The sequence below is a fragment of the Lissotriton vulgaris genome, chromosome 3_1, assembly GCF_964263255.1.
Source record: "Lissotriton vulgaris chromosome 3_1, aLisVul1.2, whole genome shotgun sequence".
Classification (NCBI taxonomy): domain Eukaryota; kingdom Metazoa; phylum Chordata; class Amphibia; order Caudata; family Salamandridae; genus Lissotriton; species Lissotriton vulgaris.
In genome coordinates this window covers 835,168,338-835,193,455 of record NC_141689.1, presented here as the reverse complement: position 1 = coordinate 835,193,455, position 25,118 = coordinate 835,168,338, and the positions used below count along the sequence as shown (strand labels likewise).

Below are 25,118 nucleotides of genomic sequence, written 5' to 3'. Positions count from 1 at the left end.
AGATTCGGGGGGAGAAGGTTTCGGTCCTGTTGATTGCTCCTTTCTGGCCTCGCCGCCTTTGGTTTCCTCTCCTGTTGGTTGTGGCTGGCGGAGGGTCGGTTTGTCCTGCTTTCTTTGTGTCCTTCTCCTCTTCAGTTTCCGCTCCTGTCCCTGCCTTGTCTTCATCGTCTTCAGCTGACGGCTTGGCTTTTGAGCGGTTGACGTTGGAGTCTTTGGGCTGTTCTTCTGTGGTGGCTCGTGACATCCAGTTGTCTCGCCGCCTTTCTACTCTTAAGTGCTATAGTCGTCATTGGGGTTCTTTTGTTTCTTGGTGTTCTTCTCCAGGGGTGGATCCTGTACTGGGGGTTCCTACTTCTGTTTTGGATTTTCTCCGAGATCGTTTTTTTAAAGGCCTTTCCCCTTCCACGTTGTCTGCTCAGTGGGCGGCGGTTTGTGCTTGTCAGGGTCCTGAGGCCTCCTTGGAGGGTGTTGCCCCTTTGGTTAGTCGGCTTCTTCTGAGCTTTCGGTTTCGTCTGCTGGTTTCTCCTGTTCTTGTTCCTTCTTTTGATTTACCTACTGTTTTGTGTGGTCTACAGTTGCCCCCTTTTGAGTCTTTGATGGAGGCAGATTAGTTGTGGCTGTCTGCTAAGGTGGCTTTCTTGTTGGCCATTACATCCGCTCACCGGTTGGGCGAGTTGGGTGCCTTGATCATTTTGTTTCCTTATTTGCAGTTCCTTCCGGATCGGGTCATTTTACGGCTTGATCCGGCCTTGTTCCCCCTTCCTTGGATGTTTGCAGGGCTCTCCAGATTTATCTCCAACGTTCCCTGGGGATCTGGCTTTCTCCTGCCCTGTTTGTCTCCTGTAGGGGTGTGGCTAACGGGAAGAAGGTTTCCACTTCCACGATCAGTCAGTGGGTGCGTTTGGCGGTCTGCCAATCTTACAAGTCCTTGGATTTGCCTCCTCCGTCTCAAGTACAGGGTCGTTCGACGCGTTCTGTGTCTGCTTCCAGGGCTGAGGCGGCGGGGGTCTCTATCCAGGAGATTTGTAGGGCAGTCACTTGGCAGTCTCATCACACATTTGTGCAACATTATAGGTTCGATGTTTTACATGCCTCTGCAGACAGTTTTTCTGATGGTGTCTTGAACACTGTTGTTCATTGATCTTTTATTGATTAAAGTGTGTACTCTGCATGGATCCCTGGTGTCCTGCGTTTTTTATTGGTTCTCTGCTTTTGAGTTCCTCATGTAGTAAGGACTGGGACGGGGTGGACCCATGAGGGGGTAATGTCTTGTTACTTACCGGTAATCTTTATTACCCTGATTAGGGTCCTCCCTGTCCCAGTCCTCGACCCTCCCTCCCTCCTGCTGTGTTTGTTTCGGAGCCTTGTTGATAACAGGCATGGCGGTAGGGGCGTCTGTAGTTTAAACATACTGGTGTTGTGATTGGCTGGGTGGAGGCAGGACTGCCTCACGCAGTAAGGACTAGGACGGGGAGGACCCTAATCGGGGTAATGAAGATTACCGGTAAGTAACAAGACAATTGGGGTGCATGGGTCGAACACGCATTGTGAGTCACACCGACTCTACCTGTGGTGAAAACCCAAAAACTTCAGATATGTAAATCGGATGTCTTTTTATGAGATTGGATGGCAGGGTGCGGCACAGTGTGTCAATCTGGAATATCCTCAAGATTCAAAAGTATTGTTGCAGGTAAGTAAAGCTTTCCGTGTACAATCCTATTTACTTATGTTGTTCTGTTGATGATTGTGTGTGATTGGCAGGCTCGATTTACAACAACACTGACTCAGCCCTTCATCCTTCTGAAGTCAGTCAAACGAGCACCAATTTCAATTGAATAATAATAATTGCTTGAACACAAATATACCTACACTGCTATGAGTGAAAGCGCTATATGAGTAACATATTCTTAATATTGCTGCCTCGTGCTGTACAGCAGAGAAGGATAGAAATCTAGCAATAACTGCATATAAGTTTCATATAACACACATTGTGTTAGTGTCAGAATGTCAGTAGTCCACAAGATAAGGTTGTGGAGTCCTATTACACAGTTGCACCTTGTTTGCATTTTCTATTTCCTTTTAGAAACTCTTTGTGTTACTTCAGGTTTTTCAGTGATTTTAAAACTTGCAAGAAGTCTACCTTGAAATGATCGTTTTAAAGCTTTTGGAAATAAAAATAAAATTGGAAAATCTTATGTTTTCTGTGCCCGGACCCCCACTACTGAGCTAAACCTCCTGGTCTTTAAATGGGAAAAGCTTTTCTGAATTCTTTACGGAATGTGTTGTCGTCTATCGCTATTTATTACATGCTTTGACCCTACCCAGGCTGCTAGTCACAGTTTACTAATTGATTCGACCTGTGAAGGCATCCCCCCCACCAAAAAAGTAAATACAATAAAACGGTAAGAATTGTAATAAAGGGTTCGAACATTTTCTATGGAAAAACACATAACTCATGCCTGTGAGACTAGGACCCAGGTGTAGACATCTGCCCACTGGACATCCCCCTCCTCTCTCCACACAGATACCCCAGTTGATACATGACAGCAACCCATTGGTATTGAAGTTAGATCGGGAGCTGCTGATCAAGTCCACCCATCCCCTTTCTTCTAATCCCTCCTCCCCTTTCCCTCCTCTCTTTTCTCTTTATCGTTTCCTTCTGTGCATGTTTACCAGTAGAATTGCATTTTCAAGTTGCTGCGTTTCCCCACTGTTTATTGAGAGAAATGCCTGGTTTGTTTTCCTTTTGGTCCCCTCTCCTTTGAAAGACTTATAATTTTTAGGTCGAATATTGGCAGCGCATGCGCTGCTCTGCGAGCAATGCTATATTGGTGTATGTACTTGAAGCCCCGCCCACTCTCCGCCCATAATTGTCATTAGCTTGTGTCATTGTCCTTTGGTAATGCTGGTTTCTGATTCGTTGTTAGGCTTGTTAGTCCCTCCTTAATTAATTAATTAATTGTGGGTTTCTAACGCGCTAGAATCGACTCCCGAAGGAGTATCTCTGCGCAATAGACCGCTGGGGAACCCGTCCTGGCTTTCCCTGTGAGATGGTCCCTACTGGATATCTCCAAGGTGAAACTAGGCACCCCCGGCCTATGTGGGGGGCCGTTGTGGAGATGAGGCAAGCTAATGCCCAGAGTTGCCGAGTGTGATCCCTGGTTATAGTAGGCACTGAGGTGAGAATTATCGAGTCCGCTGACCCTGGTCCACGACCCTGCCTCGTCGGGAATTGAACCCTGGTCCCGGGCCGTCCTCTGCTCCTGGGTCTGCCGCCTCTAACCAGTGAGCCACACCACTTATTACCACCATGTCTTCATTTGTAACCTCCCATGAGGACTGGACCTTTTACTTCCGTTGTTAGACGGTCGTCTTCTTTAGTCTGTAAGCACTATTTTCTTTAATGAGTTTCTCTCTTAGTGCAGGAGGGTCAAGCATTTGGAATGCAATAGGTCTCGCATTTGGAGAGTTTTGGCTATTGGCATTGTAAATGACAATGCCTTTTATTTATATTTTAAAAACCAAAGCATAAGTAAAAGGCATTGCCATTTACAATGCCAATAGCTCAAACTTGCATAAATACGAGACCTATTGTATTGCCGATGCTTGTTTTTAGGGAGTCATCTGTAATGGCTTAAGCCTGATGGGGTAATCCTCCATGCAGCTATGCTTTTGTTTCTAGGTAATACCACCTTGTATGGGTGGAGTTGTATTGTTGCCACAAGTTTTTAAATGTGACTGTTAATAATGCTGATTTTTGTGATTTTGCAAATGTAATTACTGACTTCAAATCACGCATTGTACTGCATGCTTAAATACTGCAAACGGCATTCTTTCAAATATGGAGACAAATCTAAAAACATATACAGCTGTAGTATGTTTCTGAAGTTAAAATGAGGCCGCCGCATATTCACCATACTTAAATGAGGGCCATAGTTAGGAAGGTTATATACATATCTGTGCTATAAAAACTGTCTTCTATCTACCTCACATAGTAATGGGATAACTATTTAGAGCCTGAATGTAGTTCGTTCCATATGCAGGGAAGATCATCGGCATCGCAAACTTGGAATGATCACCTATTTGTTGATCCACCACGCTTGAGAGCTTACAGATTGTACCCATATTGTGCAATTTTACTCTTGCACTGCTGAAATTTTACACCAACAGAAAAATGTGTCAGTGGCATTTTTTTGCAACTGTCCAGTGCTAAAAGAAAGGTTTACACCAGTCGGTCAGTGCAGCTGTCTTTTTGTGCTTCATCGGTAGGCAACAGTGCTGGTATTATTTAACTGACAATGGTGCAAGCTATGCAATTGAGTCACTGATGGTAAACTGTGGTGGAGGTACTGAGAATAATGTGTGCGTAACAAGAACCTTTACTAATCTGGTACTCCAGCAGTCATAGAAAAGCAACGTACTAAAAATAATACACCTGATAACTTTGTGTTTTTTTTAACTTCCTCATTCATCATTTTACAGGACTAAAATGGCAACACCTTAAGTGTATGTCTAGAGTCTCCAACCTTTTATTTAATAAGTGCTACTTATGATCAATGAAAATCATGCTGAGCTACTAATATTATTAGCAGTGGTGTAACATAGGCCCCCGCAGCTCCTGCGTGCGAATGGGCCAAAGCTCCAAGTCCCCCCTCAGCACAGTACCCTGACCTGAGAGCTTCCAGTGGGGGGGCCTCCATGTACCTTGCAGTGAGCCCCCCTAAAGTTGTTACGCCACTGATTATTAGTGTTGTAATATTGCCCACATCAGGCAAGATTGAATTAGTGGTCACTCCGTGTAAGATTACCAGCAGTGACCACCTCAGTGGATCAGGCAAGGTTACCAGCAGTAATATTTAATAAGCATTGGCATAGCCAATAGGTCTCGCCTTTGGGACCTTCGAAGTGTCTAACCATGCAACAGTTGATGTTGTTGCACCAAGGATATTGTGCTGGATAACTAAACACTTATTAGATCCCAAAGGCGAGACCAATGCTTGTTCACCTTGTGTGAGTGCAGTAGGTGCCTGGACTGAGCAGGACTGGACTAGAAATGGGGCTCATAGCTTGAGCAGTCATTATATGAGCACCAATAGAGGGCCACTAAAGGGATGGGGTTAAGCAAGGAGGCTGGGACTTTGTGCCCAGCACTATCTCAGCAGTCACTCCTACCTTCCCCATAAACATACATTTCTGGAGCAGTCCCAAACATCCTGTGAAAAATGCAAAACCCTAACGAATTTCACTGGTTTAGAGCTTCCACGCATGGGGTGGATATTTCTTCCGAATAAAGGTGTCTAAGTTCACTGTGTGACATTGCTCTTTATTGGAGGAAAAATGCTGATATTGTGTGAGACGTGGCCTCCTGTGTGCTGGCATGTCTGATTAAGTAATTCATGACAATATCGAAAGTTTTTTGCCACCCGACCTTCATTACACCGAGAAACAAAAACAGGACTGTAATGACTGCCAATGAGCATTCAATGTAGTTCTGTTCTTTTTTTCCTATGCGAAACACAGATAGGATGGTAAGGAAACCTTCACTGTATTACTGTATTATGTGACTTCTAAAGAAATGCAGATCAGTTAAAGAAAAAAAAAAGAAAGCACCTTCTCCTCCCCTTACACTTCAACAGCATATTTTACAGGGAAAGAGGGAGGTGTGAGAAGAAGCAACAAGGAGGGGTGTTTGGGGGAAGGAAAAGAGGAAGGGAGCAACCAGAGGGAGAGCTGGAAGGAACAAGGTCATGCAGTTAAAAAAAAAAGAAGAAATAAATAACGAGCCCGATCCACAACAATAGGGGACAGGGTCGGAATGGCTACCGGGCGCTTTGGAATGCTGCTGAGTTGGGGGCTGATTTTGTTGATCGGGACCTGCGTGTTCTGAACGAAATTCGGTTGGCTTTGTTTATTTCAATGCACACGCAGGTCTCCATCAATGAAATCAGCCCCCACCGCAGTGAAATCAGCCCCCAGCTTCGCAGCATTCCAAAACGCCCGGTAGTCAGTTCGGCCCTGATGATGGAGGGGGCAACACGAAAGAGGGGCTGCCAAAAGGAATAAGAAGCCAAAACACAGGGGAAAGAGCAACAGGTGGGAAGGAGTAGAAAGAAGAAAGTGTGACGACAAGGAGCTAATAGAGACTTCTTTTTAAACACTCAATTTGAGGCAAAAGCACACACCCAAGCAGTCAGTATCATTAAATGAAATTGAATACTTGTGAGCTGAGCCAAGATGTGATTGACAACGTCTCATTTCAATGGCTGAAGGAGGCTGGTCCAAAAAGTTAATGGGGAAGGACCCAGAGCAGACCCCGAGTTTATTGTAAACAATAGGTCCATCTGATTTTGCACTTGCAACCCTGGCCTAAAAAGGATCAATTTGCTATGCTGAGCTCTGGTGAATACAAACCAGTGGAGTCGGACATTTTAAATGCCTCAACTGGTAATGTCAGTGCTTGTTACACTCCCCAGCTGACATGGCAGAAGCAAGGTCTGCAGAAGGAAACGTGCAACCCAGCCTGGTTCAGTCTAGCCATTCTAACAAGGAGTGTGAGAAGAGGCTGGGGAGTCTCCCTGCAAAAGAATCCCCAACACAAATATTAGAATAAAAAATGAACAATCATTTAACAAGGGCATTGCCTTGCCCATGACAAACTGACAAACACTGAGCGCAGGTTGTTACAAACAAGCTCTGCATAGCTCCTTAAAACAAACACCAATCAGCCAGAAAAACCCTGAGGTTGAAAGACCAGTGTCACTGAACCTGAACAATCACATAGTAAACATTCCACGTGCTGTAGCAACTTTGAACACCGAAAGCAGAGTTTTTGCCACGTTTCCGTGTTTTGGTAGTTTCTGCTGACATGCGCAGTGCGCTCCTCGACGATGCAGCCCTTCACTGAATCAAAAGCCCCACCTAAACATTAGGAGGCACCAACTTTAAACTCCATTTGTCTCTGAACAAAACATTTCTGTGAATATTCAAGTTTCCAACAGTTACCTTTTTTATAAACAAACGTTCACAATGTTAATTTGTTAGTAATTTTAGGTACAGAGGAAACGAGGTACGATCATGGAACGTGTTGGCTAAGCTTAGGGAAGGTTAGGATTGGTTAGGATTAACTGATGCACTTTAGTATTAAGCATATTAAACATTTAAAACATTTCTTTAGCGAATAACAGAGGCAGCTGTTGGAAACTTTATTATGCATAGAAATGGTTTAATAATTAATAAATGGAGTACAAAATGGAAGCGTTCTGCTGCTAAGGTTTCTTTGTTTACGCTGCGAGTCAAAGAATAGGCAGTACCAAGGTCGATAACGAGCAGAAATTAAGTCGTTTTCTGAAATCAGTAAATTGCCTATATCAGTTATGGGAATAAACCAAAATCTAGTCACTATCAAATTCTTCATTTATGACGGATTTCTCTGTTAAGTCTTCTAAAAAACAATATTAGTGCTTACGAAATGGCTCAGCAAATTAGGCGCTCATGGCTGACATCGGTAGTGAACTGCGGGTCACAACTTTGAATCCATGCTGGGCCAACTCAGCTGCTCATCCTCTCTAGGTCAATGAATCAAATGCTGGTAAATTGGGTAATGCCTGAGAACTGTTACCACCTACCAACTTGAGATAAATGACCCGATGATACACAGGCCAGATAAGAAGAGTGTGATAGGCCTCTACAAGCTTGAATCTACCCATCTTAAACCTCGCTATCACTCTCCATGAGTCAGCACAGATGCAAGATTATCAATTACTGTGACTAGATAGGTGCACTATTCTAAGCCTCATGGACAACACCCAACAGTTCCACCCAGATCACACTACAAACGCACACCCAACCAACTAAATACAGCAATAGCTGGCAAAGCCAACACGTCTCCGCTCTAAAAGGATGAGCTATTTGCTTTGACAATGTTATTTTCACCAATCACAAATATGCCACATACTTCAAGAAACATGTTCATTCATGCCTGGAAATCTGGGATTTGATTTTCTATTAATTAACACCCCATTTAAGATGGTCTCTGATATGCAAGCATGTGTTGTGTCACAGGCATCTACGTGACCATTTTTATTTAATATTCTAACATGGCATACGACCGGGTTAGAACAATAAATTACAATGTAAAAAGCAAATACAAAAAAGAATGGTGCATGAAGGATAATCAGTGTATCTAGTAGTGCAGCAGTACTTTTCAGCTGCTAGGACCTTGTTAAAAAAAAAACACATGGAGCTGGGCCAACTAGCTTTGAGAAGGGAGAAATTAATGGAACTTATGAGAAGAAGAACAAGGACAAGAGTGCGCGCCTCGCGTGGCTTCAGGGGGAGGTGAGAAAGGAGGGGGCCTGCGCAATTCCCTTGCGGGAGCGAGCAGCAAGGGCGATAATTGATAACATATGGCGCCAGCTGCTTGCTCCTGCAAGGGAATCACCAAACGTGCACACATTTCCATTGAAGGCAATGGAACATGTGCAGGTTTTTGGGGAAAACGGGAACCAATGGCTAAAGGTCTCTTTCCTAACAGCGCATGCGCGCTGCGTAGGCGAGGCCTAAAAAGGCTTTGTCAATGCAGAATGCTACTTTGTGGGTAATACATAACAGTGATAGCTGCAATGCCCCTGGTATCACATTAATAGTATTTGTAATAAGTATCTTTAATGCCACATGATTTATCACTCCAAAAATCTAGCTTTAAATATATCTTGGAAAAGCACCAGCAAAAATGCACATTTTCACCCCCTTGATTACACCTGTTTAATTTTTGTACACATATTAATTCCACTAAACAAATGCTTATGTAGTAGGCTGGCCCACACACACAGAGCTACTTAGACTTAACTGGAGAGCTACCCGTAGCACACGAGCTACTCCTTGGAAAAGCCTGGTAGATACAAATGCAGCAGCACATCTGCTTAATAATCCTGTCGGCTCCAGCAGCTCTACTCATAGATGATATACAATACATTTCCTTCATGAGACCTGAAGACCATTGGCTCACAAGTGCACTTACCCCTCCTGTAGCCTACTTGGCCCTATCCAGCACTGAGAGTTCTACGTTCCCGTATACCTCCACCACGCTCACATACCATGGACTAGCTTCAGTTTTGAATCGCTTAACAGTTTGATCACTTACCTGCGAAAGGCCATTTTTTGGTTCCGGCCATACTTCTGGGTCTGCCTAAGCTTTCTAGTCCAGCCACACCTCCCTCGTGTGTTTTTGTCTTCAGCAGTTGCCCACTCTGTTGTATCAACTACCCAGTCTGAATCCTAGGCATTCACACCAATAGGCAATAACTATGGGGGTTAATGCAAAGGTTCATACATTTTGTGACAGACATTCCTTTTTGCAGACTTCTGAATCAGCAGATTTACGTATTGCTTGGGGAGTTAACAGCCTGATTCATCAATGTGAAGTTTTGCGAGCCTGAAATAGCGATTCATAAGGAATCGCTATTACTCGCAAAACGGGATTCATGTAGGATTCGCAATATTTTTTGCGGGTCCTACTGATTCCTTATTTGCGATTAGCTAATTGCTAATCGCAAATAAGGAATAATTCCTTAAATGCTATTCCTCGCAAATTTGCGAGTTCTTAAATAGAGCCTTTTGCTTTTGGGATGATGAATCCCAAAAGCAAAAATTGCACTTGCAAAGGGCCAGATTCTCAGAATCTGGCCCTTTGCGAGCGCAATTATGCTTGATGAATCAGGCTGCATGTTCTTTAAGAGCTGGTACTGAAAAATGTGGTTTATTTGTAAGTCCTTCATACCTGGCAGGAAGTGAATACATTTATAACTGTTAATAAGAACGTTTTTTTCCAGGTTCTGCCCCAATAGTTGCAAAAGGCTTTGCTGCTGCTGAGAATCTCGCCATGTACAATTCTTGTTTGCTTCTTTCTATGGTTATGAAAAAAGGCATCGGATCGGATAGTGAAATGTTAGACCTATTGCTTGCAGAAGAGCAACTCTGAAGTGCTGCTTGAGCTGCTGCTTGTTTTTCTAGACAGTTGTTTCGTCTCCTGCGCTTACAAGATGAGCTCAGCCACAGACCCAGCAAGGATCGTGTTCTCTACCCAATTGTTGTGTACAGCTCATGCAGACTAGCTGTTTGGCCCTGTGCCACAGACATTCACATGGGCTTGGCTGCAACAGATGGCTGTGAGAGCATGTAGAATCTCATTGATGTAAACACTATTTCACATAAATCCTAGATTAGGGTTCTTCTAAAAGGAGTGCATTCTGAGATAATAGTAATCCTTTGGGCTGCAATGGAGAACTGTCTGGGGCCATACTTTCTGTTGTTGTTGTATGTGTGGGCGGTGGCAGTGAGATGTATCCTTGAAACAAGAATTCAGGCTGAAACACTAGATAATGAATAACTTGGCATTGAAAGCCTAATAATACTGCACAAGTAGGAGCAAAGTAGTCCTACGTTTAACACACTGTCACAATATAAAGTAAATGTGCAGACATCTCAGATCTATAATTTAACTCTTTGGTTGTAATATTGCTTTCAGGTTAAATTATGAGAATCTACTGAACATGACTTTTGCTCAGCTCTAGAAATTACCCAAAATGTCATATTTTTAGGTCTGGTTTGACAGTACTACTATCCATAACACTTGCTGTTACTAATTCTTTAAGTTAAAAATATATATAGAGTAAGCTTTGGCTTCTCCCACATAAGTTCTTGCCTCGTGCTGTTGGCTGTTTGGTGTATTATTCTGTTTCCTATGGAGTTCTTGCATTGTAATGGACAAGGGGACTATGTTACATTACATAAGTACATCATATTACCACACAAAGGTTTTGTTTTCCTAATTACATACTATGCAAAAAACATTTTTTGTTGCTGCCCCATGCTTTTTTGTAAGTTTTAGTTGGGATTCAAAATGCAAGCCAGACCTATTGGCTATGTCAGTACATGATCTGCAAGAACATCTATTCTTGTTTCTATCATTCCAAATGCACTTTTGTATACTGAAGTCTATGAGCAGGAAAAACTGCAGGAGTGTTGTGGAATAATGCTAAACTCAATGTATATGGTATGGGCCCTCTGGCAATGCCCGACTTCATGCTTACTTTCTGCTCTGCTCTAGTGAATATTTCCTCAATACCTACATTTTAGGAACTCATTGACCCTTTTAAATACTCTCGTGGCAGGGCATTTTCTCAATGAATCTTGAAGTCTCGGCATGAAGGGTGACGCTTGTAGCATCCTGCTACAATAAACACAGACACTTCTTGCTATTAACTTGGAGCTTTATTTTGTACATCTTACTCCTACCCTGTCCCTACTCTAACTAACCCTGGTTCCTGTTCCCCGGCTCCTCCTGTTCCTGCTCCTCCCTCTGACTCCACCCCCCAACCACTAGACTACATCCCACAATACTACATCTCCCCCTTTCTTAACAAAATGAGCTTAATGTCCTCAGTGTTCGCAGTTCTTCAATCCACCACACGGGTTGGCGGACAGCCTGTTCTTCAAGCCTCAGTAGTGTCGAATCAGCGGTGGGCTTGACTTTGGTCAGTCTTTCTGTTGTCTTAATCGGGGCATTCTTGATCACGTTGCGTGTGAACTGTCTGCTCTCACATTCCGCAGTCAGCATGTCTCCTTCCAGTGGTGTAACTACTGTTGGTTCAGATGCTCGATCTCTTTCATGAGTGAATGATGTTCTGGTCCTCTTCCGAGCACCCGCATCTACTTTTACTTCTTTTTGTCGAGTCCGATTGAGGGCAACACTGCCCTCCAATTCAGGGTCACGTAGACCAGACAGTACGGTGCTATCTGACGAGACTATCTTGGTTTGATTCGATAACTCATTCACAGCCTCGGGTTGTCTGGCGGACTCGTGAGCTATCTGTGCATAGGCATGTTTCTCTCTTATCTGATGATCTCTCTCTACTGACACGTCCGGTTTTCCTTGCGGAGTGATTGGCTGGTCCCTTCCCGTCCGGTGACCAAGGTCCACTGTCTCTGTTTTCCCTTTGTAGGTCCTTTGAGTCAGCCTCGCGGACCCCTTCAGGGGTGACGGTGTCTGATCTAGGTCTGGATGTACTTGTGACTGATACAATAGGTTGTCTTGTGGAGTGACTGAGTATTCAGAAATTTTAGTGTGTGTCATGTTGCTCTTGACAGGACGGATGTCCTTTGGTTCCTTGGTGCTTTCGGGTGGTTGATGCCATGGCTGTTGTCGGGACCATGACTCTGTCGCCTCACGGGACTGAACAGCCGTGCTTTCTGGTTCAGAGAAGTCTTTTGTCGACTTCCAGGATCGGACAGACACGCTCTCTGAATCAGAGGAGTTCCTGGCCATACCCATCTTAAAGGATCGGACAGACTCGCCCTCTGAACCAGAGGAGTTACTGGCCATGCCCCTTTTGAAGCGTTCCTTAGAGAGGGTATCAAGTAATGGATTTCTGAAATGAGTAGGTCGTGACACGTTGTTCTTTGTCTCAGGGTTGTCTTTAAGACGCTTCTCCGGGCGCCTTCGCCAACTTGTCATTTGAAAAGTTGTTCAACAACCACGTGCTTGTTCTTTGTGTTTGGTCTTGAGGTTTTCCATTTTTGGTTTTCTCATATCACCGACTTCTCCGTTTCTTCAGTGTCCTGAATGCCATTGATGCGTTGGTCTTTTCCTGTTCGTTGTTGGGGAGGACCAGTTCGTCCTATGCAGCCTATTCCTTCTTCCCACTTGTTTGGTGCTCGGACACCGATGATATGGGTGTGATGTGTTCTCCTGCTGGATGTTCCCTCAGACTCATCTTCACGACTTGACGAAGAGTGTTCCTGCGCCGACTTCCAGTTTTGACCATTTTGAGCTCTCCTTCTATAGTTTGTCTTCCTTACTCTCTTGTTGTGTAAGTTGCCATCTTGTCCAGGGGTGCGATCTGTCCCAATTGACGCTCCCTCCTCGTCAGACTTTGAATGACCCCTTGAGGGTGAAGAACTCCTTGAGGTTGTCCTTTGACTGATTGACTCGGAGTATTCCTTGTCACTGTGTCTCTCCCGTTGGTCAGACTTTGAATGACACCTTGAGGGTGAAGAACTCCTTGAGGTTGTCCTTTGACTGATTGACTCAGAGTACTCCTTGTCACTGTGTTTCTCCCGTTGTCTTTTCATTGGTCTGCCTTCCCTCTCTCTCTTTTTTGTTTTGTCTGTTTTCCGAGTTTCATCTGTCCAGGCATCTTGATAATTTGCCTTCAGATTCGGGTCCTTTGATCTGTCTCTTGCCTTGACGTGCATTCCAATTTCAGCCTTCCTGATGATTTCTTCTAGCGACCACTTTCCTCGCAAGATCTTAAGCTTTGTGTCGGGGTTTGCGCAGCCTTCAATTATCCGGAGTCGAACTGCGTCCTCATTCGTAAAGGTGTTGAAGTGGCAGCCTTGTACCAGGTTTTGTAACCGAGTGATGAAAGTTGGCAATGGTTCACCTGGTTCCTGCCGAGCTGTGTTGAAAGCGATGCGCTCTTGATCCACTTCCGCTTGTGCGGAGAGACGGGCACATAGCTTCTCTTGGAATCTTTTATAGATTTCTGTGTCTTCTTTGGAAAATGTTTTGATTGGGCATCGGCCCTCTGGACCCACCAAATGGAGGAGCAGCATTAGACATTTCCTCTCCCTTTGTTCACCATTGGCGTCCAGGAAATCACCCAACGTTGCCAGCCATTGATTCCGTTTGAGACACAGACTCCAGGTATCCGTCTGCACCCCTGGGGGTGGTACTTCAATGCAGGGATTGAACCATTGTGCTACTTCTTCCCCCGCCACGAGAGGAGGATTTTGATGGATCATATTTGCAGGGCACGGGCTGTTCACTCGTCTTCTCGTCTTCGTAGTTGATCTTCTTTAGTCGAAACCTGCTTGTTAGTTGGCTCTTGACAGTGCTTGTTTCTATTAGCCAATGCTTGTTTGGTCTTCGCCACTGCTTGTTTGATCTTTGCCAATGCTTGTTTGATCTTCGCCAATGCTTGTCTGGCCTTCGCCAGTGCTTGTTTGGCCTTCGCCAATGCTTGTTTGGTCTTCACCAATGCTTGTTTGGTCTTCGCCAATGCTTGTTTGATCTTCGCCAATGCTTGTTTGGCCTTCGCCAATGTTTGATTGGCCTTCGCCAATGCTTATTTGGTCTTCGCCAATGCTTGTTTGGTTTTCGGCAATGCTTGTTTCTATTACGTTCGCCAATGCTTGTTTGGTTTTCGCCAATGCTTGTTTGTCTTTGTTCTTGCCAGTGCTTGTTCACTTTTGCCAATGCTTGTTTTCTTTATGTTGCCTGACCTCAAGATGGCCGCCTATGGATCACACAGGGTATGTCCTTAAGACCTGCCTGACTCAAAGATGGCCGTTCGCCTGAAATCTCACCCCTCACGAGACTTGCTTTCATTCAGTCTGCCACTCACAGGACTCACCGGCAGCCGGTCCCTTTCTGGGCAGCAACTCTTCTTGAGCCTTACACACTCCTGGGCCTCCAGCACATCCAGGTAGGATCGGGGCAAACTCCTGATTATTCTTCGTTACCGGCATATCATTTCTCACGCCTCGGGGGTGAGGTTTTCCATCGAGGCAACACACTTTCTTTTGGCGGGGCAGCACTTCCTCTCACAGCGCTCTCACAGTCTCCGCTCTGTGTCCTCACACTCAGGCAGCACGGCAGGGTCGGGGTTGGGCTCCCGATCCCTCGTTCAGTCCGTTTTAACCCTCACCTCACTCGGGCACTTTCCGTTTCTTTTGGCGCGAACAGCGCTCTTACTTCAGGGCACATTCACGAGGCTTCCGTGGTATCTCAAGCGCCTTCTGGTCACTGGAACATCCGGCAGAATCGGGGTAGGCTCCCGATCTCTTCTTCTTCTTTATTTTCGGTTCCTGCTTTTCTCCTGCACCGACAGCGTGCTAACGCTCACGCATCGCGCGTGAGGTTTCCCGACCTCTAATCTCCGGCGGGCACCGGTCTCAGCGCGCTCAGCCGCGCTTGGCAACAGACCTTCGTGGGGCAATGTCCTCTACGCCAGGGTGACTCTGTCTTGCTCTGGGGCACTGGGCAGGGTCGGAGTGGGCTACCGACTCCTGCTTCTTCAAGGGTGCCAATTCTCACGCATCCGGCGGGACTCGCGCTTTCAGCGCGAACAGCTTTCTTTTCCTGAGCGTTTCAGCGCTCGATCCAGCGGCTCCCTCTGGGCTCCCACAGTCGCTGGGGGGAAGCAGGGTCACCGGCTGCTGACCTCTTTCCTCAGGTGGCAGCACTCCCAGGCAGCAGATTCTTTACTTGATGCTGCAGGGGACAGGGCACTCCGGTTGGGTTTTGCAGGCTATGATCATGCCGATCCCACCCTCGTCGCCAGTTGTAGCATCCTGCTACAATAAACACAGACACTTCTTACTATTAACTTGGAGCTTTATTTTGTACATCTTACTCCTACCCTGTCCCTACTCTAACTAACCCTGGTTCCTGTTCCCCGGCTCCTCCTGTTCCTGCTCCTCCCTCTGACTCCGCTGTTAGTGGCATATCACTTTGAGAAAGTGCTAAAGAAGATAGTAACTATCATTAAGTTTCAGTGCAATCATTACACTGATGTGAGAGCCCTGTAGTCCTCCTTTGGTGATTAGTGGAGGTTTAGCTAAAGCGTATTATTTTCCTATTTGTAATGATTTTCTGAAGTTCAGCACTATTGCCAGATTTAGTTTTTCCCATATTTTCAATTAGCTAGTTTACTTTCTCAATCATGGCCATTTCAGCTAAACTGGACCTAAACAATTAGGAGCTTCATTACAAAGCATGTAACCCACTCTATGTTTCTCTTATCAAAGTGTTTTTATTGTCCTGTATGGATTTGGACCCAAGTTTGTATGTTCCGTGGACCTGGAAATGAATAACACTAAAAAAAGATTATTGTTAACCTTAATTGCCCATTTCCAAGCAATTATAGAATTTAGAAGCATGTGTCAGAGCTTCCTTTATGATGTATAAGACATAAAATACAACACAGAGATGGCCTACTCTATATCTAAAATGGGAAACAACCTTTACAACGCAGTCATCACATCACACGACATTTACAACGCAGTCATTACATCGCAATATCCTTTACAACGCATGTCACTACAACGCAACCATTACATTGCATGTCACTACAATGCATGACATTACAACGCAGGCATTACATTGCAGGTCATTACAACGCATACAATGCATAGTACCCCTACACTATCCGACACTTACCCTACTTTTGCACCCCCTGGAGTTAGAATAGTAATTTTTACCCCTACACTATCCAACACTTACCTTAAATGCAATGTTATTGTATGTGTTGTAATGGTATGCGTTGTAAAGGTATAATACGATGTAATGGAATGCGTTGTAAATGTAGTTTTAAAAAATGTGTTGTAATAGCATGCGCTGTAAATTGTATGCTTTATAAGGATTGTCGTGGTGTAAAAACTGTGTTGTACAGGCATGTGTTGTAAATGTATGTGTTGTAATATCATACATTGGTTTAAAATGGATAAATGGAAATTGAGGATGCATGGCACATATTCTGATATGTCCAGCCTGTACATATTGGGTAAACAAGAAAACATGTAGAGGTGATGAGGAATGTTTTATTGTTCATCTACTCTTGGACATTTAGAGATTAAAGGGCAACTGGGTGAGTTATTGATTGGGGAGCAGAAGTGTATGTTTGTTAGCATTTAACGACAGCAGTGTGAAGAAAAACGAATGCCTTAAGGCGCAGCTCCTGCTTTCTCATAACATTTGAACACCAGGACTGCGGCCTATCCAAGGACTCTATTCTTCATCTGTGGACTGGAGCTGCATTCTACTGAAAGATGTGTTTAAGATGAATTACTTGAGTCCTTGATTGACAATGGATAGGTTTAGGGTGAAGTGTTGGATATGGTTTTTTTGGTTGACACGATTTAAGGAGATAATGGTCAATGACTCTATGAGGTGAATATGGAGTTGGTGGATAGTAATCTACGAGATATAACCTGGCACCAGCTACTGAAGAGGACTTGTTCTGCTTTCTCTTTCTGGTGATAACATTTTCTTGGATAAGAGAAAACAGATCTTTGCTTCTGCCGCATTATATTCCTGGACACGCCCTGACTTCAGCCTGGGCCCTGCGTTCCTAGGTTTAACAAAGTGCACCTGGGAAGTTGCTCCTTTCGTCTGTTACCTCCAAAGCTGTGAAATCCCCTGTCCCAGGTAACCAGGCTGTTGTAACCTGATGTTGTTGTAATGCACCCACTCCATGGTTCCTCAGTTCCCTTCTGCTCAGCCAATGTGTGTGTTATATCATTAAATGTTAATGATTGCCTGAGCTATAAGAGTTTCAGTTGAAGAGAGTGGGCCGAGCAGTGAGGATGCTGCTCCTGGTGGGGCATCTTACCATCTAACTTATAACCTGTAACTTAACTACACCTTTTTGAAATACACCTATAACTTATATTCTACGAGACCTGACTCCTACTCAAAGGGAGGTATCTTGATTGTAATACAGTCATTTCTCACCTCACAAGTCTTGTAGAAGAGCTTTAAAGACTCTCCTTTTCTTCTACTTTAATTTATCTCCCAGGGAGATAGATAGGCTCATTTTCTAATGTTTTTTGCTTTCTCTGTTTTTCTTTTGTATTTGTTCCCTTTATTTCCTATTACTGCTTTTTATGGACAGACCTCTACTATTCTCAGCGTCATGGAGCCATAGTACAAAGCAATGACCAAAATGGCAGATTTCACTAGGGGTTTTAGCGAGAATTCTAAAAGGGTTTGCCAGCAGTGAATACACAGCTAAATCACGAAAGATGAGAAAAACACCTTCAATAAGAGAGTGCACGTGTTTTTGGAAAGATAAAGGACGGTACCCGCATTCTTGCACTGAATACCACCGCTTGTGTGCTGTGAGTGTCACGCAGTCGTCACATTTGTTCAGTGATTGACAGGTTTGCATGTTTTATGCTTTAAGTGCTGGTAATAATTGATTGTTCTTCTTCTTTGCTCTGAAACAGTTACCCCAGGCGATTTGACATGGGAAATGATACCTCAGACTGGACACATTCCTTGTGCGAGAGGAGGACATAACCTTTGGTAAGTGTGGAGTACTTTTTAGCAATGGAGAGACTCTTCCACAGCCTCGAGCTGCAGTATTTTACTGTGAGGTAGAGACATGCAAGAAACTTAGAGGCGAAAGGTGCAATGTGGCATTGGATCAGATATCATTTGAAAAATTAGTTTGCTAAACATGAAATAATATGATACCATCAGGGAGAGTAGCCTCGTCAACTGAAACACAAGCTGTCCAGCCCGCTGCTAGAAAAATACATTTTCTCATGCTTAGTTTAAAACTTAAGTGAAGATCCCCGGGACACTGCCATTTACTTGTTTTCTTGTTACATAGTGTAAATTCATCGCAGCCGTCGTACATAGGACTGCAACTCAAAATGTCTGCCTTGAATAGGAAAGGAGAAACTCAGTTGTGGCAGATGCTTTACGGTTTCAAATTATTTCCAAACCGAAACGCATTTCGTAACAGTATGTACATTTTAATGACATATATGCATATCCCTCTCTTAAAAAAAAAAAGATGTATCAAGGGAAAATAATTCACTCTGTCACAATACTTTTCCTCTTTTTCATGAGCAATTAGCATAACTTAACAATGGTCGATTTGTTCAAATTAACACCCAGGAAGTATTATTGTTACATTTTCCAGTTTGTTCGAGGGGGTATGTTCAGGAAAGGTTATCAATCAGAAGAAATAAGGCTAACGTTTGAATTTATACGACAAACAGTGATTACAGTCCATACTACTTTAAGCAGATTGCTTGAAGCAGGAAACAGGTGTTAAAAATAGATTGATCAAAAAAGCAATCCTGAAGAAAGTGGCCCAAAGAGGTCCTTTGTCTTTAACTCCCCTTCTCTACCTATGGTGGCCATCTTCAGACCACACCTGTGCCTTGATGTACCCTATTGAATTGTGCTTCTCGTATAAGACCAGACCCCGGTCAACCTGGAGATCATTGAAAAGGGTCTGAAGAGCTGAAGGTGACTTGTTTGGTGACACCTGGTAGGGCTGCTAGAGCTAGGAAGGGCCTTGGCCTAGAGACAAGGCATCTATTCTGAATATCATTGTTCAGGTGCAAAATGTAGTTTTCAGACACTCTATCTGGGTCCTTCTACCTGTTTCCACATTGATTCCTGTTAATGCGTACATCCTGAATCTAACAAGCAAGAAAACCGAACAATTAGCACCGTCCTTTGCTATTTCTATTATTTGTGCCATTAAAAATTCCTATGTTGTACGTGACTTTATCAGTGAAACAATCTTGAACCTGTTTATGATCAAGATACCTGGAACACAGACATCTTTTCCATAGCATTTATCTCTTAGTTCCCCATAGTTGCATCTATACTCTTTCTGACAGACATTTGAGGTGGGGCAGTGTAGCTATGAATGGCACAAAAACAACATTGCAACATCCCACTTCTAGATATTCCCAGCAACATCTACTCGACATCCCAGGTAGTCCCTCCAAAGCATTCCAGGACAGTTCTGCACACTACTTTCAGAATTCTCCTTCTCCAACCACCTCTAAGTAGCTAGGGGCTTAAGCTTCTTGCTATATTCATTCCTACACAGAAACCCTGTGCTTAGTTTAGAGCCTTGATTTAAAAATCTCATCAAAAAGCAGCTCCCACATCAAATACTTCCTCTACAGCACCCCCAATATGGAAGCAAGTCCATGACTTCACCCCCAAACGAGCTATATGGTCATACCACAAAATTCTGTCCCTTTTCATCATGCACCTCTTCCCTCACAATACCAACAAGTCACAAAACAAACTCTACCTGATCAAAGAATGTATCGACTATATAAAATTCAAAGGCAAGCTAGCAGACAATCCTTCCCAAGTCGACCACGATATGCCCTGATCTCTATGCAACACACAGGCAGTCAATCATTGAGAACATCGGACCTTACTGTCCCTTTCTGAAAGTAGAAAGCAAACCATAACAGAACCCCTGGATCTTGGTCACCATCAGCTGGCTCAGGAAATAGTGTTACTTACTGTAGTTGGCCAGGCACCAAACACCCCTCCCCAATACAGCATTTGACTTTAAAGCAAATATATAATTGCTGAGTGTTTAGGTGAATTACATTATTATAATGCTTGCTTTTTCCTGGAGATGTCCCTTTCTAGGGTGCTTTCCCATGACTTATGGCTTTTCTATTTCCTAGTTTTCTGCTGATCTAGGTAGTAGGCTTAGGACTTTGAGCTTGTTTGACACTGTCATTCAGTGCCCAAGTGCTGTGCTTGTCATATACATACTGGTGATTGATGTATACATAATTGACTGATTCAAGTTCGCAGTAAGTCCTTTGTCTAGGGGTAAGACATGCATGTGTATACATGATTGGCTGATTCAAGTTAGCGGTAAGTCCTTTGTCTAGGGGTAAGACATATATCCAGGGCATGTACCTCGAATGCTCCTCTGTGGGCAAGCAGCACTACTTGTGCCATCCACAGAGGTCTCATTGATCGAGCCTCAGGTTTGTCCTGGTGGGGCCTGTGTGCCAGTTTAGAGTTACTCAGCTTGGCATTTAAAAAGCTATGTGCCAAAAATGTGCCATTGTCTTGCTGTATCAGAACTCTCCCTTGTGACAGGGCGTGGTATTGGGAAGAGATAGGGCATGTGCATGTGTGCATTACATGCAAGGGTCGTGAATGGCACTGGATGGTGTGTTCAGTACGGTGGGGCCTGCTTCTCGCATTGGATTAGCATGGGGGAATGTAAGGAAAGGCTATTGGGCAATATTTCCTACTAGTATAGTGTTTGATACTGGTGAATTTGTAATGGTGAATCTTCTCCGGTAGTGCGAGTGGATCTGACATTATGTATATGGAAAGTCACTTTGGGAAAGTGTTAAGCAAAAAACGGGGGTTCGCGGGGAGCACTCCTTTTGTCCTGAGATTAATCTTTGTATTCTATTGGTGCTGAGACTGATAAGGGGCGTCACTCCTTGGAGTTATATGAGTTTTAGACCAACTGAAGTATTGGTCCAGTCTCGCACTGTTCATATAGTGTTAACTAACCACGCCTTGTGTTTTTATCAATGTAAGCTCAAATGAATCAGATACTTTACTTTGATTTATTTATCTTTCTGTTTTGCAATCAAATTCATGTTATGTATCACATGATATTTCACAAACATTTGTCGATCAATGCTTTACATATATTCTCTATGATAATCACATTTACTACAGATAATTCACAACCACATTTTACAGTCCTCAACACATCCTAATCACATGCCCAATGCATTTCGGCACCTTAGGTGCCTTCCTCAGGGATTGTCTCTAAAGGAGAAAAAATTAAAATGAATGAAATCCTTTTTCACCATGATTTCATATGTGTCCAACATGTTTACAAAACAGTTATTTTGAATGGGACAAGAGATACTACGGACAACTATCAGGAACTTCTATGGGTTTTTCAGGGGCACCAGCATATGCCAATATCTTTATGGCCCAATTTGAAGCTGAAAATCTGATAAGCACTGAGAATTGGAAGAACATCAGGATGTATTGTCGATTCATCGACGATATATTTTTGATATGGCAAGCTACACTAGGAGAACTAGAACAACTGATCAAAGACCTAAATATGGTAGATCCAAGGATACAACTAACCTATAAAATCGATCAGTCAATCATGGACTTTTTGGATGTAAGGATATCAAAAACCCCAACAGGATTCCAAACAAGATTATACACTAAGCCTACAGACAGAAATAATGCCTTGTTATACTCCAGCTTCCACCCAAAAAGCTTACTCAAAAATTTACCATACTCACAAATGATCAGAATAAAGCGAATATGTTCAGACACACAGATTGTAGAAATTACAATGGAGGAACATCTCGTTAAATACAAAGAAAAAGGATACCCACCAGAGGTGTTGGACCAAAGCAAACAGAGAGCCTTATCACTCAACAGATTAGAGTTACTACAACCTAAAATCAAAACTAATGACAAAAAGATGGTTTTTGTATCCAAATACACATCACAATCTACAGCTATCAAAAGGATTATCAACAACAGGTGGGAACTATTATCCAATGAACCAGACTTCAAAGGTTTGTTTGCAGAGAAACCACTTCATGCATACACAAGAGGGAGAAACCTAAAAGAATTATTGAAAACACCAAGGATTGTTAGAGAAGACACGAATAATAAAGGCACGATACGGTGTCTAAATTGCATACACTGCAACAATGTGATTACTGGAAATATATTTACCCACCCGACAACTGGTCAATCTATCAAACTAAAGCACACGAGTGACTGCAATTCACAGAATGTAATCTATGGGATTAAATGTCCATGCCGAAAAATGTACGTGGGCAAGACAGAACGCAAAATTAAAATCAGAATTACAGAACACAAAAGTAAAATCAGAAACCAATCTCTAACATCACCCTTGGCCACTCACTGGAAGGAAGAAAATCATTCCATTTCACAACTTAGGTTTATGATCATTGAGAAGATGACAGTGAAACAAAGCACAGATAGGAGACAGAAATTATTGCAACGAGAGCTGTACTGGATCAAAACTTTAAAAACCATGAAACATGTAGGACTAAATGACAGATATGATCTAACATGTTATTTATGAACTATACACAACAACGTTGGTTCAACTTATGCAGAACAAGAGATCATGATACCTATAAAAAGAGGGACTGCAGACAGCATCAAATATCAACAGCAGACTTTTAATCATTCTGGATATTGCCTAAAATTACAACTATTAAAAAAGCAGGGTTATGCACAATGTTTATAGTGTACAGCGATGGAGATATAAACAGGACGGAATCCACACAAATTACGTAAAAGACCAAAAAAATCCCCTAACACAAGAGCACAAAACATGTATAAATTATGAAAAATTTGGCAATCATTTTGCAATAGTGTCCGTAAAATACATTGATTATGAAGAATTGTTCTAAATTATGAGATACTATGTAATTAATAACATAAAGATGTGAACCAGGAATGATACAAAAGAATGTAGAACATATGGTTAGAAATGTTCATAAATGTTTGAGGAATATGCCCACGTTGATATAGATATATGGAAATCATTAAGAAGCATTGTGAGAAAATGTAAATTTATTTGTAACAGTGAGAACAAGTTTAATTGGTCATGTAAAAGCAAGAAACTAGAACATTCAATGGAAGGAACTGCTAATAAGGCTGATGTCATAATTGGACTTAAACACAATAAGCAAGAGAGGTGGCACATAACTATGCAATGAAGTCCATTTTATTAGCATACCAACAAATACACAAAAAAAAATTTCTCGCCTTCACAAGGGTTAAACACCACTATTATAGACTACAAGCCGTTATTTTACTAACAGTTCAAAAGATTCTTCTTCGTTTTTTAACATTTAGTACATAACATCCTGGTGTTATATTCCTCGCGGGTTGGAGAATATCTATGTAAACTGGCATTTAACAAGTCCAGTAGCCGCGATTAAACATTACGAATCATTCGATCCGATTACCCGAAATACTATTCCAAGATGGCGATGTAATACGGGGTACGCCGAAGTAGACTTAACCAAATAGTCCGTCATCAGTTACTATCCAGGAAACTGCGCTTTCTACACAACATATACCGCGATCGAGGCTCTCACAAACGAGCTGAGACACCATTATATAACGCGAAACGGCAGCATTTTTGAGGTAAGCGGAGATACCATGCTGGATGTCTAACCAGCACGGTTTCGTTTTAATACGAACATTGAGCACTTTAAATATCGTGTACACAGCGCATTTGCGGTCATTACACACAGAAAGGCGGGCATTATTTGAACAAATATCTTTTGTATCTTTTTTCAGATACATTCAACTAGATCGGATCACAGGTATGTGAAACATGTAAAAACCTTTTGCTATATAACATGGAGATTCACATGAATCCATGAGTGACCCCATATATTCGTTTTACCGTCCAGGTTTAAAGAAACGACGCATCATTAAAGGTATGCTCATTTACCCTCATGGGACATTTCCATGAATGAAACATTGTAAACCCATCGCAAGTTGTCAATATACGGCCTATATATGTTTCTCGTTACAGCACATAAACAGATTTACCAACATAGTAACGGTAAGATTAAGAGAAATTGGTGATTATTTTCCCTCAGTGAAATCAATAGGCACATATATTTCAAATTCTGACATATATTTGTTACAGATTGCAGACGTTGACCCAACATACTCAGGAGGTATGAGTAAACAACATTACAATCCTATAACTAACGCTTCCATGTGCAGACATGATAAACATTTGGTTTTTATTTTTTATTTTTTCTCCTTTAGAGACATCCCCTGAGGAAGGCACCTAAGGTGCCGAAATGCATTGGGCATGTGATTAGGATGTGTTGAGGACTGTAAAATGTGGTTGTGAATTATCTGTAGTAAATGTGATTATCATAGAGAATATATGTAAAGCATTGATCGACAAATGTTTGTGAAATATCATGTGATACATAACATGAATTTGATTGCAAAACAGAAAGATAAATCAAAGTAAAGTATCTGATTCATTTGAGTTTACATTGATAAAAACACAAGGTGTGGTTAACACTATATGAACAGTGCGAGACTGGACCAATACTTCAGTTGGTCTAAAACTCACTTTGGGAAAGTGAACAGTTCAATGCTTATAGCTCTGTGTGCCTGTCTCCAATTCATATCTGGGTCCAGGGAAGGGGGGGCGAAGGGGCAGCTACATCTGTGCATTTCTCATAGAAGGCCATAAACTAGGGGCTCATGGGAAACTGTAGACCTCTTTCTCGGAGAGGCCTTTCTGGGATGGTTACATGAGGGTGGAATTGGCACCTGCATTCCTAGGGGCAGGGTCTTGGCCCCACTAAAAATAGTGATCAATTCTCCCAGGTTAGGACGGTAGACAGGACAACATTTTGATAGGGCCTGTGCATTTCAAAGGTGGCCTTTTGAACGGATCGTATCTTCAAACTGCATTGTGGGTATAACTACTGGGGCTCTGGCCTCCGAAAGTCGAGATGCTTTTGGATTTGGA

At 42.9% G+C, this 25,118-nt stretch overlaps 1 protein-coding gene across 1 annotated transcript in view; it reads left to right on the top strand.

Annotated features, from left to right (window-relative positions):
- Positions 1–25,118, top strand: part of LOC147727101 (RING finger protein B-like) — a 677,508-nt gene that overhangs the window by 53,083 nt on the left and 599,307 nt on the right. The window contains exon 6 of the mRNA XM_086963055.1: positions 18,010–18,088. Coding sequence (XP_086819181.1) covers positions 18,010–18,088 — 79 coding nt within the window. The remainder of the gene's footprint in view (positions 1–18,009; positions 18,089–25,118) is intronic.